Source organism: Macaca fascicularis, chromosome 13, assembly GCF_037993035.2.
Source record: "Macaca fascicularis isolate 582-1 chromosome 13, T2T-MFA8v1.1".
Lineage (NCBI taxonomy): Eukaryota > Metazoa > Chordata > Mammalia > Primates > Cercopithecidae > Macaca > Macaca fascicularis.
The window spans coordinates 49336308-49352991 of record NC_088387.1 but is presented as its reverse complement, the minus strand read 5'-3'; the positions used below and the strand labels follow the sequence as shown (position 1 = coordinate 49352991).

The 16684-nt window shown below is 35.4% G+C and overlaps 1 protein-coding gene across 5 annotated transcripts in view; it reads right to left on the bottom strand.

Annotated features, from left to right (window-relative positions):
• Nucleotides 1-16684, bottom strand: part of EXOC6B (exocyst complex component 6B) — a 678199-nt gene that overhangs the window by 412981 nt on the left and 248534 nt on the right. For 3 of the 5 annotated variants that reach the window (XM_005575615.4, XM_065526962.2, XM_065526963.2), the window contains one exon: nucleotides 8497-8673. The exons of the other annotated variants lie outside the window; for them this stretch is intronic. In XM_005575615.4, the coding sequence (XP_005575672.1) occupies nucleotides 8497-8673 (177 nt within the window). The remainder of the gene's footprint in view (nucleotides 1-8496; nucleotides 8674-16684) is intronic. 5 annotated transcript variants of the gene reach the window in all.

The window sequence follows — 16684 nt, the reverse complement described above, 5'->3', positions numbered from 1 at the left end:
AAACAAAAAAAAAAAAAAAAAAAAGTTACAATATTATAGGTAAAGAACGAATATCCCTAATATACAGAGAACTAATAAACAATGAAGAAAAATCAAAATCATTCAAAAAATAGGCAAAAGACATAAGCAGTTTACAAAAAAGATATACAAATAGCCCTGAACCTTATAAGATATTCAACTTTACCCACAGTAATAGGAACGAAAATTAAAACTACAAAGAGATATGTTTCTTATCTATGAGAACGGCGAAATTCAAAAGCTTAAAATAAATACTCTCTTAAAGAAGCTGTAAGAAAATAGGCAACTCATGCATTGCTGGGGTGGGTGGTAGGGTATCGAAAACAGTACAACCCCTGTGGAGGAGAATTTGACATTATCTAACAGAATTATATGTGCATTTACCCCTTGACTCAACAATCCTGCTTCTAGGAACCTACCCTGAGGATATAGCTCCAACCACATGGAAAAACAGTTCTCAGGATTTTTTTTTTTTTTTTAAAGTTTTAAAGTGTTTTGCATATGGTAAAATTCACTCTTTCTAGTAAACAATTCTGTAAGTTCTGACAAATGCATATAGACCTGTAATCATCATCATAATCGAGATAAGAAGAAACAGTTTCAGCACTCCCCAAAATTCCCTATGGCCCTTTGTAGTCAAATTGTTTCCTGATGCCTAGCCCTTGGCAAACACTGAACCATTTTCTATCTCTAGAGTTTTGACTTTTTAGAATTGTCATATTGATAGACTCATATAGTTTATAGCCTTTTGAACCTGGCTTCTTCCATTGAACATAATGCATTTGAGATTCATCTGTGTTGTTTCATACATTCTGCAGTTTACTCCTTTTTATTTCAGAGTGGTACTTCAATTATGGATATACCACAGTTCATTTATCCCTTCATGCACTGAAGGACATTTAGGGTGTTTCTAGTTTTGGTAATATATGCACAAAGTTGCTATAAATATTAAGCTTCAAGCTTCTGAGTGAACATGAACGTTCAATACCCAGGAGTGGGATTGCTAGGTCATATATATGACCACTCCTAGCTGTATGTTCAACATTATAATAAACTGCCAAACTGTTTTCTAAAGCGACTCTATCATTTCACATTTTCACAGCAATATATGAGTTCCATTTGCTCTATATCCTTGACAGTACGTGGTAATGTATTTTTTTTATTTTAGCTATTCTAATAGCTGTACAGTTAAAACACTACTTTTTAATTAAAAAAAATTGGAAATCATTTAGTGTCCATGTATAGATTGGCTGAATAAACTATGGTACATCCAAACAATGGAGTACTATTTAGCAGTAAAAATAGAATGAGAAATATTTCTATGAATTGATATGGAATAATTTTCAGAATATATTTCAAATGAAAAAAAACAAAGTACAAATATATATGTATTATGCTATTAATAATTATGTTGCTTAAGGTATAATGAAGGGTATACATACAAAAATTAACAACACTCATTACTTACAAAAGGTGGGTAGGAGCAGTGTGGAAAGGATAAGGATGAGAATGGGATTTCACTGAATATATCTTCTTATATAGTTTTGCCTTTGAACCATGTTCATATTTTAAATAGTCAAAAAGTTAAATAAATAAGGATAGTTGAACCCTAAAAAATAATACAAAAAGAAACAAATGAACCTAATTATATATATATCAATTTGGTAACAATCAAACAGAAGAAAAAAAAATTAGCCAAAAGTGTTTGAACGTAGTACTCTGAACTATACAGAGTTAGTGGGATACACTGTAGGATTAAAAGAACTGTGAAGAAATCTTGAACTTAATAACTTTATTGCTTTTAGTGACATTTGCATAATAATTCTGCAACTATTTTCTGGGTATTATATAATTATCCAAAAGAGTAAATATACTGATACTCTGGAAACCAGAATATTCGCAAATACAAATATAGAATGACAGAAAAAACGTATTACATTAGATTGGAATTAGAAGTAAGTTCTAATATTAGCTTTAGAAGTATTAGCTTTAACTCATGATTTATTTTTTTAAGTCTACACATTAATGTAGCAGGTGTATTTCTTAGCTCTGTCCACAAAAGGGGTATACCTAATACCCATGTTAGCTTCTAAATATCATTTTCCAGTAAACAAAATTAGAACTCTCTGAAGAAATGGCTGATGCCAGGGCTGGGGCAGAACCTGGGGTTTCTTGTGGAAAAGAAGAGAAATTAAAGAGCAGAGCTCAAAAACTGGATGGATAATTTGGAACAAGTGGAAAATGAAAATGAAAGACAAGATGGAATATAACACATTGTATATAAAATGATTATCCATGTGCCCACACTGACACTACAAAAAATAAGGCGAGAAAAGGAAAGATTTTTATAGAAGAATGCTGACTAATAAATGTGAAAGAAATGATAAAAATAGGAAATCACAATATCTTATAACAACCATGGCAACATATGATTCCGGAAAGTGGCATCAATGAATTCTAAAACCACTGGGTGACAAGTTGTTAGGGAACAGGATAGTCACATGGTCTAATGCATTACTAATTACAAAGAAGGATGGGTACCTTTATGGTCAAGAAATCTAGTGAACACCATCTTAATCAATATGTGCCTCCAGATGTGATGCAATGAAAAGAACTTAATATTACCTTTGTAATATTCCTGCCAAAAATGATTAACCTGATTCTAGTCATGAGGATATAACGAGATGTACCTAAACAGATGGATATTAAGGGAGACTAAAAAGATGTAAAAATTAATGTGTAAAATTTGTCTGGATGTGGCTGCAAGGAAAAAAATGAAGGAAAAAAAATCTGCTAGAAAGAACATTATTGGAACAACTGGAGATATTTGTATAAAGGTTGTATATTAAGTGGCAGTGTCACCATCAATGTGAAATTTCCTGATGTAATCACTGTATTGTATGTATATAGAAGAACGTCATTGTCAGGAAACACAGATTACAGTATTTGGAGTTCCAAATATTATGAATGATGCATGCCACTTTCTTCCAAATGGCTCAGTTTGGGGAGAGAAAAGAAACATACACATACACACAAACACACACAGACACACACACACACGCACACCCCTATTCTTTCAAAATCAAATTTTTGAGAGAGAGAGAGGACGTGTCAAGTTTTAATAAGTGAACTATTTAAGTGAAGCATATATGGATACCACATGTGTAACTTTTCTGAAGATGCAAACTTCTTCAAAAGTAAAAGAAAATTTTTAAAAGAGTGTATTACAGAAGAAGTAAAATTGAGGGGTCCTTCAGATAAAAGTAGAATAAGGCATTCTAGGCAAGAAGAAGGGGGTAAAGGATCATATTCCACCGTTGCAATTACTAGCAACTTAGTGCAAGGTAAAGTTCTTTGAATAATCAATGAGACTATAAAAGAGAAATTCTACAAGACCTGAAAAGAGAGGTCGAAGTTTATAATTGAGGCAAATGATTTCAAAATAACAGGGCATTTACACTATCACCACAACCAAAAAAAAAAGAAAGAAAAAAACCTTGAGTTGATGTGAGTCATAATATATCTTTACCAATGGATAGACCTAAAAGAGCAAAGACTGGGAATAAGAAAACCAAAACAGAATGTCTAAAGCATGTCATAACGTTTTCATTCAACCTTCTAAATTGCCCTTTTGGTATTTCATTATATATATGGGCACCTACTTTTCTTTTGATTGCATATGTCCTTAATAGGCCAGATTTCATTAAGAATAGAAGTTTAAAATTCAAAGCCTACAAGTATCAATGGGTATTGGGATTAAGTGATGGATGCTGGCAATTTTAAATCATATTCTCTTAATAGACATACTTTGTATATGAAATATCAAGGACTATTATTTATTCTTACAAAGCACATTATTTTTTTTCACATCAGTGTGGCCCTGTCAGTCTGTTTTTTATTTTGCCATATTTTTTGGATAGACACCCAATATAAGCAGTATTATATTTTTGTCATCACATTTAAACCATATCCCTGATGGCAACATTGCTACTCAAGGCCAGTCTATTACTACCATGCTTAGAAAAAAACTAAATTAGAAATCTAGATTTTTATGTGAATCTAATTGACTTGTAGAAGTTGGCGACTAATTTAAAAATTCTTAAGCATTGTGTAGGCCAACAACCAGTATGCAAGCTGTTTCTGGCCCATAGGTTGCCAATCTGCAACCTCTGGTTTAAACTCTAAACTTGTAAAGGCAGCCTTTGTTTAAGTCTAAGTTTAAACTCTAAACTTCTAAAGTAGCCTTTAGCTTATCGAGGAATGATCCTCATTTTCTGTTACCTTCCTGTCAATGGAAAGTTTTACAATCAATATTTTAAAATTTGGGTCAAATATCACAACCACAATTTTTTACAAGCAATTTGACATAATTATTGTCACTATTTCATAGGTGAGAAAAGGGATGCTTAGAAAAATTACATAATTTCCCCTAATATCACAAAGAAAAAAGCTTGTACATTCTAAAAACAAATCTTTTTTGTATACTTTCCAAACACCCTCTGTTATGACTAAATTGTGTTATGACTATAATTGTGTCTCCTCCGCAAATTCCTATGTTGAAGTCCTTAGTCCCAATGTGACTGTATTTGGAGACTGGGCCTTTAAAGAGGTAATTAAAGTTAAATGAGATCATAAGAATGGGGTTTTAATTCAATAGGACTGGTATCCTTATAAAAAGAGGAAGACACACCTTATAAAAAGAGATATAAGCAAAGAAAAAAACTGTATAAGGATACGGCTAGAAGGCAGCTATCTGCAAGCCAAGGAGAGAGGCCTTAGGAGAAACTAACCCTGGTGGAACCTTGATCTTGGACAGCCAGCCTCCAGAAATGTGAGAAAACAGATTTTTGTTTAAATCACCCATTCTGCAGCCAACTTAATTTATTTGCCAACTGTTAAGGAACAGTGGTAACCATGTCATCCACACCACTGGTCATAGAGTATGGGTCACATAAGTATTTGTTGACCAAATAATTCATGTCAGATTTCTCTCTCCAGATTTTGGTGTCTCTTTTGAAGTATAGAATCAACAGGAGGGAATTGTTAATGTAAATACAAATGCCATGTAATAGAAAGCCTTCTGAGATATCTTGATTATTGTTGTGCTGCAGTAATTTTGAAGTAATGGGACGTATTAATTTGCTAGGGCTACAATTACAACATAGAAATATGTTTATGTTCTAGGGCTCCAGGCACCAGGAGCTCCATCCTCATCAGGGACCTTGTTAAAAAATGCAGACTTGGACTCATTCTCAATCTGTATAATCACAATCTACATTTCAATATGCTTCCCAGGTGATTCCCATGCACGTTAAATTTCAAGAAACATGGTTCTACAACACAGTTCTTAAGTTGGGTCCTAGGGGTAAAATGAATTCCATAAACTCCCTGAAATTTCATGCAAAAGTTTTTGTGACAGCATATATGTACATTTTACCGGGAAATGACTCCATATATTTTTACCAAACTTTCAAAGTAATACATGACCCCAAACAGATTAAGAATGACTGCCATACAGGATTCTATGCCACGGTTACCATGCTTACAGATTAAAAGTCACAATATTCCAAAAACTATGCTGTTCTCAATGAGGTCTGTTGAAGAATGACAAGAATGAAGGTCAGAACGTCACAGTGGGTCACGAAAGACCTTATCTGAAGAATTTATTCACACCATGCAAGAACTATGCCAAGAAACCAGTTTGGAAACATCTAAATAAATAATTCTCTACATGAGGTTTGAGATTAAGAATGTGCACTTGAAGAAGATTCAAACTGAGAAGTAAATAAATATAAGGTAGAATTTTTTTAAGATAGAATGCCATTAGATGACAGTGAAGTGCCAAATTTTTGTTTTAAGAGCTCAATCAGCAAATCTTTAATATGAATTGTTTGATTTGAGATATAGAACCATTTAAAAATATTAACTTCCAAGTACATTCTTACAGTACTACTTTTATGAGAAACCTCCCACACATTTTACTAGTCTCATTTTCTTCATCTTCTCTGGACCTCACAGGACAAGGCAAAGAAGGAGCATGGCACAGAAATTAAAAGGAACTTACCCAGGATCTTCAATGGGTCCATTATAAAGATTGGTTTCCTTTTATATATCACAGTTTCAATGATATATAAGAACTGTGTATATATTTTATTTTTTATCTTATCATCTAACCATCTCTTCAGGTACTGTACGATCCAAGGGCACAGACTATGTCTAACTCATAAGCCACAGTATCTGGCAGAATTTCATCTTCTTCATGGGCACGCAAAATGTAGGTTAAAGGAGTTAGTTGGTGCTTCTTGAGACTGATGCTTTATTGTGCTACTACTGTGACTGATCATCTGTGATGGAATCTAATATCTGAAAGTTTGTCCTCCAGGGTGAATCCACATCCTAACACACCAGTCATTCCAGGCAAGTAGGGAGAATGTTAGAAAATATTCAGGGGAATAAAGTCCCCTCTATCTCTTTCTATCTCCATGAGTCATTAGGCCAATAGTTGGTTCATTTTAGTTTAAAGTGGTCCAATAGATAACACTCAAAAGACTTTTCTTAGCTCTATTAAGAGCTAGTAAGAGTTCTTGCAATCCATGTGCAGTAGGGATAGGATGAAACCTTCAAGCTTTGTTAACTATTAATGTACTTCATTTACATAATAAACATATCCTAGTAAAATATAAACTTTAAAAATGATAAATAAAATTATTCACTTAAATAGCAGAAGTGTGTCCCCTCAATAATGAAACTTATATAAAAGAATGTAGTTTACAGCCAAGCATGGTGGCTCACGCCTGTAATCCCAGCACTTTAGGAGTCCGAGGTGGGTGGATCACGAAGTCAGGAGATCGAGGCCATCCTGGCTAACACAGTGAAACCCCATCTCCACTAAAAAATACAAAAAATTAGCTGGGCATGGTGACGGGCGCCTGTAGTCTCAACTTCTGGGTAGGCTGAGGCAGGAGAATGGCATGAACCCAGGAGGCAGAGCTTGCAGTGAGCCGAGATCAAGCCACTGCATTCCAGCCTGGGCAACGGAGTGAGACTCTGTCTCAAAAAAAATAATAAATTTAATTAAATTTAATTTAATTTTAAAAAAAGAATGCAGTAGTTTACATTCTTATGATAGCTCCTGAGATGTTCTATCAAACTTAAATGCTAAGGTTGTAGACATAAAAATAACATCTTTATTTGTTTTTCAGCTCAAACAGTAACAGTTTAAACATTGCCAATTCACCTTTTGAAGTCAAAGAGGAATAATAATAGAGGCAGGCATAATGACAATAGAGATATATAACAGAAGTCAGCAAGGAAGAGTAATGAAGATAGAACAGAAACCAATGTTTCCTCATCACCCTTTAAGGAGCAAGGATTTGTGAAATCCTATGGGGTAGAGACTACCGCCTCTACTTAATAGGTGAAGACACTCAGCTTAACGATTAAACAGTTTATCCAAGATTACAAAATTAGGACAAGTTTTGGGAAAGAGATAAAAGCAAGAGAGTAGTAACGGTGTAACAGGAGACAAGTACGGGGAAGAAGTAGTGAATCCAGTTTGATCTGGAGAAAGGAAGCAAGCACTTAAAAAAAAGGCTACTGACTACAGGAGTAAATGATTCCTTACACATGTCAGTGGCCATTTTAAAAGTAAATGATATAATTATTAAGAATTTTTTAAAACTTAAGTGGCAGAACCAGGATTTGAACACTGTCTGACTCTAAAGCTCATGCTCCTAAACACCACACTCACAAAGAGACATCCAGTTAATGCAAATGATAAATATTTAGAAAAAAACATTTAACAGGAAATCTCAAAGGTCATAATAGTTTTATTTTTAAAAACACATTAAACATCCTTCTAACAACAAAGAAAGATATAAAAATATGTACTAGTTAAGGCACTTAATCTTATTCTTCCCTGACAGTGACCCAGAACTAATCTATGAGGTTATGAATATGTCACAAAATTCCCAGTTACCCTGTAATCACTCATATGTTTATTTCCTCCAGAAATGCACTCTCAACTTTCTGGAATCTTTGTGTATTTTCCATCTGAGCCATTTCTCAAGGTAAAGAATCTATTTGTTCACTCCCCAGCTTTTGAAGTAACATTTTTTTTGTTTGTCTCCAGTAACTATTGCAGTTTCAGCCGAGGTCACCTAGACCTTCTGTCTCTAGGTAGGTAAACTCTGCTCTTCCCTTAATGTAGTTCCCAGTCAGTACAGAATTTAAAAACCCTGAAACTTTTCAAAATAGAGGAGTGAATTTAAAATTTAAATTCTTGAAAAAGAATCAGGATCTAAATTATCTTAGTGTATCTTCAATTTCCTTATATTGAGTCTTATTTGTATTCAAAATGGTACTTAATATCCAGAAGATCATATAAACTACATTATATGGATAAACTCTTCATCACATCTCAAACATACTATTTAAGCTTAAAAATAGTCTCACTTCCCCGCATCAAATGTTAGTTACCTCTTCATCATCTTCCTCGTCTTCAACATCCAGAATTCCTGAATCCTGTTCAGACTTAGGACTAGTGCTTTCTATCTCTGTATCAAAGATTATATATGCATCTTTCTTAGATTTCCTCTTGCTACCTATTCTGGGTTGTTGCAAGACGATGTTATCCAGGTTTCTTTGCTGCTGGGCCTAGGATAGAGAAGAACACACAAACACACCAAAAAGGTGGGGGTAAGGAGACAGAAAGAAAGAAAAAAGAAACAAAACTTAATTAAACTTTCCACAAACTTCTAATTTTGAACAAATTGATATCTTAAAGAAAATACTACAACAAAAGGCCTTAGTACATAAAGTTTTAGTATCAGATATAAAGCCAAACACATTAATGTATACCTTTTTAACCCTGGAGCTATCGTATTTTAACTCATTTTCCAAGTTAACACAGAAAACAGATAACCAATCAATATTATCATAAGACTTTTCAAATATATCCATTAAATCATCACAAAAAGAAATCTATCCAGTTTTGTCTTAGTAGGCCAGGAGATTAGTGCCTACTATTTATCTCTGACAAGAAAATACCATATTGAGACCATAATGGTTGAAGGAAAAGGGTGGGAGCTTAGAATTAATTTTAATACATTTAGGCTTAAGATACTGTTAAAAACAGTTATGTGGATATAAGAGACCAATGAAATATAATCAGGAGAATGAATTATCTTCAGAAAGTGATTTGAACTAAGTAATTGAATAGGATTCCATGACTGTGATCTGTGGAAAGCAGGGTTTTAAAGGGTTTTTTCTTCTGAACCCCAGAAAAGGTAGTGTAATCCCTTCAGCTTAAAAAAAAATAAACTGATATGGTGGCATGGTTTCAAAAGATACAGAGAGGTAGAAAGTGGGACTATCCAGAGTCAACAACAGAAGCATTAAACCACATTAAACCACATTAGAGCTAGAAGTTACCTTAATTGCCACTCAGGAAAATGAGGCTAGAAAACAAAGGATTTGTTTGAAGTCACAAGGCAAGTGAGTGGTAAATCAGAAGCTCAAAGTATGGTCTCCTAAATTTCAAATTAGTGACATTTCCACTACACCAACAGTCCCTCAAAGCATGATCAAAATGTTACCCAAATATGAGTTGTGGTCAAATCAACAGGAAACACTGCATCCCATAAGCCCTCTTACAGATACGCAATGCACACTAACAGAACAAAAGCTGGGAGAGGTCCTATTTTAAAGAAACTTATTTAATTTGGTTAATCCAGCATGTTCCAAAAACATTTCCCAAGGGAACTTCCTTTTCTTTCTTTTAATGTAATATTTGGTATTACCCCAAGATATAAAGCTTAAGAATGTGACTTCTGAAAGTATACATTTCTTAATCAATATAAGATATTTCTCCTCAGTGGCAAATAGAAATTGGTTCAGGAGAAAAATCAGTCTCCAATCTTCTGTATAAGGTTAATGAAATGAAGATAAATATAAAGTATAAGAAGTTAGTCCAGGCATAGTGAAATGAGACAATTATAACAAGGCAGAGAAAAACTTCAACTATGTGAACTAGTTTCTGCCAAGAAAATGAAAAGAATCTACATTCCAGAGATTTGAATCAATGGACATACTTGTTTCTCTGCATATCACCCATTGATATTTTGGTTAGATTTACATAAATACATGGCTTCAGTAACAAACTGAGATCGAGAAGTACCCCAAATCATTTAATTTAGGTTTGTACATAAGACACAATATCCTCCAAGCCTTTCAGAAACCAAGTTAAATAGAATATTCTATTTTTCTCAAAAGTAAGATGTTCTTCCCCACTTACTTCCAATGCAAAATATACAAAAAGGGATCAAGGACTCCAGGGGCACAAAGGAAGGTACAACTTTCTTTAAAACTTTCATATTTTAAAAAAGCAAGCTCTCACCTAGAGAGTGATCATTTGCTCGCTTAACTCTATCCTCTTTCAGTACAGCAAAACCAAACGCTTTCATAAGTAACTCATATTTTATTGAATCCCAAGTTAATTATATTTCCTTCATAATCAATAAAATATTATCAGTGTTTCAAAAGCAATGAACAAATGAAAGTTATCATCTATTCAAAATGTATGTTATGGTACTGGCAAGAGGTGGTGAAGACTAAATACTGATATAAATACATAACTACATATAATATATATAAAAATGAAAATATGACATTGAAGTCCATGAAAATCAAAAAAAGAAAAAGCCCTTCAGAGATCTTTTCTAATATGCTATGCTGTTTCATCAAGACCATTGATTCTATTCTATCCCTCCAGAGACAACCATTATAATAACGTGGCAAAGAAGCAGCTCACTGACTTCTGCTGACTGGGCTGGAGTAGAGGGAGAGGGGTACAAGGAATACTAACAGCAACTAGATCTGAGAAAGCATTTAGGTGTTTTCATTTTCTTAGTTGTTCATTCTATTTGTAAGTAATTTTTACACACTTTACCACCTCTTTCTCAAGAGTACTTCATATATATTCTTCTCTGATTTCCTAATATAGAGAAATTGAGCAAGGTTTACTCCTCAAACCCTTATCCCTCAAACCACTCTTTCTACTCTCCCAAAATCCAGTAGCACATGTCCCGTTTCCTACTACTAATGTGTGTTCCACCGTCGCCTCATTTCCATCGTACCTAAAATGGAACTCATCACCTTCCTATTACAATCCCCCTACCTAATGCATCCAGGCTCTTCTTAAACCACATTTGTTCTCATGTCAATTAGATATAAGGGAAATTGGGGCAGGGGCAGAGGGATTTAAACAAGTTTAAACTTCATAATCTATCACTTAGATTCCACCATAATGGAAGCTAAACCTAATTTTCCAATGTACTTACCCAATATCCTCCAAGATGAATCTTCCAATTGGGTGAGACTCTACCTCCTAATACGCTGGGTAAATTTCCACTTCTATATCCTTAGTTCTGCCATTTCTCTACCTGATTACCTTTCGTTGCCTCAATCTAACCCTTCCTACAAAACCCAAGTAAGATTCTTCTTCCTTTAGAAAGCCATTTCTCACTGCTCTAACTCATGATGTTTTCTCTCTGTACTCCTACCTTCAGTCAAACACATGTTAAATGTCCACATGGTACCAAGCATTGTGTTGCACACTGGTGATACAAATAAATAAGATGGAGACCCTGACCCCTGAATCTCACATCATATTATTACAGGAAGCAAATCAATAAATAAAAGATAAATATGCTTTTTCAGAGATAAATGGAAAGAGTAACCATTCCAGAAGAATGAAGCAGCATGAGAAAGGACTATGTATGAAAAAAATATTATCCCCTCAGGAAACGGCAAGTAACTTTGTATAATTAGACTATAGTTTATAAAGCAGTAAGAGGAGATAAAGTTAAAGATGCTATATAAAGCATTTTCAATGTTAGAGAAACAATAAAAGAATGTAAGCAGGCAAATAATGGGATCAGCTTTACAATTCAGACAAACCCTCAAGAAGTAGGGGAGTGGTCAACTGAGAAAAGACAAAGACTGGAAACAGGAAATCTAATATAGATCACTAAAACAGTCCAAATAACATTATGAGAACTTGAATAAAGGTAGCAACAGATTATAAGAAGCAAAAGTAACAGAATTAACTGACTTAAATGTGGTACATGGAAGAGAAGAAGGAAATAAGAATAACTCCAAGTATTCTGGCCTTGATGACTAGACAGTAGGGCCATTCCAAGCAATAGGAACCATGAAAATAGTAAGTTGAATGCAGGATAAAAAAAAGATGAGTGCCATAAACCTGTTGAGTATCCAGGTGAAAATGACAGTCAAGCACCTCAGTGTATATAACTCTTTCAGGATAAGAAAAACACTTTACCATTCTTAGACTGCCCCAAGTCCAGAAAGTGACATACACATAGTAAATTTAGATATTTATTATATAAAAAGAACAGGTAACAAAAGGGAATCCATGTGAAAATGAGATTTGGCCCAGTAAAAATTTATAGAAGACTTTACTTGAGTGCTTTTCTACCCATTAGAAGTTAGGGGAGAACCCAAAAGCATGACCTAACCTGGACTGTCAAACTAATTCACTATTAACACTTCTAAAACTGTCAAAGTGTGTCTATGAGGCATCTTACACATGCCATTAAATAAACATTTCTTGTGGAATACAACTTTCAGGGCTACCTAGCAATAAGACTCAGAGAATTAAAAATAATAAGAATCAAAAGCTAAAGGCTCCTGACTTTCTCAACCCAATACTGACCTCTAGTGGATTAGAGGCATACATAAAAATGACCTTTAGAATAAGAAACTAGTTGAAAGGTTTAGGCTTACAGATTGGAGGCCTTGGAGGCCTAATATAATTATATAGCCTTCAATAACAGGGGAGAAACAAAGCTTCTTGGAGAAAGATAGGTCTTACTCTGCAACTTATTAATTGGGCAGGTTAATTCTCTGTGAAATATCCTTATCTATCTATCTACCTATCTATATAGATTAATCAAACCTACCTCGAAGCGGCCACAAGGCTTAAATGAGAAAATACATGTGAAGTCTCTTAAATTAAAACAAAAAAAAAAAGCAAACAAACAAACAAACAAACAAACTCTACCTATCTTGCCGCTGAAAAAGAAATAGGAATCTTTTTTTTTTTTCTTTTTCAGACAGGGTCTCACTGTCACCCAGGCTGGAGTGCAGTGGCACGATATCGGCTCACTGCAACTTCTGCCTCCTGGGTTCAAGCGATTCTCATGCCTCAACCTCCCGAGTAGCTAGGATTACAGACATGCACCACCACACCCGGCTCTGTTTTTGTATTTTTAATAGAGACGTGGTTTCACCATGTTGGCCAGGCTGGTCTCGAACTCCTGACCTCAAATGATCCACCCACCCCGGCCTCCCAAAGTGCTGTGATTACAGGCGTGAGCCACCGCACCCAGCCAGGAATCTTGTTTCACTATCTACTATGGAAACATCTGAAACCCAGCAATATTTCTATACAGAATAATTAATGCACCTAATATCACTGTATAACAAATTTTGCATTTACATATATTTCAAGTATTATGTTTCTGTAATGGACACAATTAGTGCTTCACTTAAATCCTCTGTTTCATCTCTTATTCCAGCTACCATCAGCAACCAGTTCTGAACAGGCCTGGAAGCATCACATAACGTAACCTGACATCAGGTTACTTGGATACTTGTATACTTGGATACTTACAGTATACTTCTTGCTGCCTGCCCTAGGACTTTTCTAATACCAGAATGTGGAACCCCACAAGAAATACTTAGCACTCCTGGAGCACAATCTGGAAGTAAAACAACTCTTGAAAAGCAGCTGACAGAAATGTTTCTTTGCTTTGTTCCTTCCATAGTCAGTTCCAAAAGTCTTCTCAGAGAGTCCCATGGATTAAGGAACCAGACTGCCCTAGCATTGTACCATTGTACTAACTCTCCCACCTTCTCTTTTCATTCCTCCTAACTCTTACTTCTGTTTCATGAGATCATACTATTGAATAAACCAGACACATATCAACTCCCCAGGCTAAGAGAAACCAAAGCTAAAATAACATCCCATCAACAATATAGTAAAGTAGAATTGTGATCCCTTGTTTAGTGTCTGAAGTCCAAAGGATAACCATGAAAATAAATGTCAAAATCAAGACAGGAAGAATCCAAAGTTGCCACTTCAAGTCTCACCAAACAAAATTAACTGTAAAGAAGCTGTAGTTTCAAACCAGGGTTTTTTCACACTTATCAGGACTGGCTCTGGACTCCATCTTTCTTTGGCAACCCACTCCAGTATCAGATTAAAACAAACAAACAAAATGAAAACAAAACAAAATCAAAGTGATTTAAAATGAAGGAAAAAGACCATCTTAAGATAATCTCAAAAAAGTTATTTGTATGTTATTGTCCATAGGAATGTATTTATGTGAACATGTGCATGTGTGCTTCATGTGATATTTTAAAACAAAGAAATAGACAGTTTTCTACACCTTCATCATGACCCAAAGGATTTCCATCAATATGGTTATTATACTTAGGACCTTTTTTATTTAAATTGAGGAAGGTGGTCACTATATCACCTTTAAAGTTCTAATAGTTACCCCAGGCCCAGGCAGATCTCCAAGTTCCTGAAGCACTCATCTCCCGGACAAGGAGTATGGGCTGCCTCCACCTCCCACACCCCGCCCCTGCTGGCCAGTGCAGAGAACTTGGGACCAAGATTTCCCAGCTCCACACCTAGGCATAACTCTGGGCACTTGGTGGTCCCCCCCCACTGGATTCTCCTTCAGCACTAGTGCTTGTGCCTGCCACTGGCAGACCTGTAGGTGGGCCTGCTGGGTCTGACCCCTTCCATCTTACCCATCACTCCCCCAACCCCAGGGCAAAGCTGGAAGCTGAGACCAGGGTGCACTCCACAGATCAGACCATTGCCTGAGGCAACAAGGAGGTTTCTCCCAATAAACAAGGATCAGATATATACCCAACCACACTGGGCACAATCAGCACTGACCCACATGCTGGCTTGCAAGTCCAATCACAGACTCATAAAATCTGCAGACAGAAGTTCATAGGCCATAGAAGAAAAGCCAAAAGACCCTGCCCAACATTCTCTGTAGTGATAGGCCTTAGGGAGGGTGAAAGAGAAGGGGAAATACATACATACATATATATATATATATATATATATATATATATATATATATGCAAAAAATAAAAATTTAAAAATTCTATCCACATGAAAATGATTACAGGCCAGGAGCAGTGACTTATGCCTGTAATCCCAGCACTTTGGGAGGCCAAGATGGGCTGATTGCTTGAGCTCAGGAGTTCAAGACCAGCCTGGGCAACATGGTGAAACTCCATCTCTAACTAAAAAAAAAAGCTGGGCACCTGTGGCTGTGATCCCAGCTATTATGGAGGCTGGGGTGGAAGGATCACTTAATTTCAGGAGGCAGAGGTTGCAGTAAGCTGAGATCATACCATCATACTCCAGCTTGGGTTATAAAGTGAGACCTTGTCTCCAAAATAGAAAAGAATTACAGAATTTTTTTTTTTAAGATGGAGTTTCGCTCTTGTTGCCCAGGCTGTAGTGCAATGGCATGATCTTGGCTCACTGCAACCTCCACCTCCCGGGTTCAAGCAAAGAATTACAGAAATTCGAAGTGCCAATGTCTCCAGCTGAGAAGGAAGCAGTACAAATATTCTGGCACCATGAAAAACCTGAATGTATTGACACAACCATAGGATCACACAAGGTCTCCAGCAATGGCTCCTAACCAAAATGTAAATTTAAAATTTAGAGTTGGGGAGTGATGGGTAAGATGGGAGGTGTCAGACCCAGCAGGCCCACCTACAGGTCCCGCAATTGGCCAGGCTGATCTCTTCTTTAACAAATAAAGAAATCAAAATGGATTGCAAAGAAGCTCAATGACATCTAAGAAAAAGTTGAAAATCAACACAAAGAAACTTCTAAATTAATCAAGGAAATGAAGAGAAAGATAAATACATTAAAAGAAATTAATTAGAGCTTCTGGAATTGACAAACTCACTTAGGGAATTTCAAAATACAATAGAAAGTTTTAGCAACAGGCTGGACAAAGTGGAAGAAAGAATTTCAGACTTTAAAGACCAGTCTTTGAACTAACCCAATCAGACAGAAATAAAGAAAAAATAATTTTTAAAAATGACAAACTATGAGATTATGTAAAAGAATCAAACCTATGAATTACTGGCATTCCTAAGAGTGAAGAAGAAAAAGTCAACAACCTGGAAAACGTATTTCAGGGAATAATTAAAGGTAACCTCCCTAATCTCACTGGAGAGGTAAACATACAGATATAAAAAATCCAAAGAACACCTGCAAGATACTACACAACATGAACATCATCAAGGCATATATTCAACACACTATCCAAGGTCAACCCTAAAGGAAAAATCTAACGGTAGCTAGAGAAAAAGGTCATATAACATACAAAAGGATACCCATGAGGCTAACAGTGAACTTCTCAGTAGAAATCTTACAAGACAGGAGAGATTAGGAAAATATTTTCAGTATTGTTACAGAAAAGAAATTCGAACCAAGAATTTGATATCCAGCCAATTAAACTTCATAAGCAAAGGAGAAATAAAATCTTGTCCAAACAAGCAAGCACTAAGAGAATTTGCTATGACTAGGCCCACCTTA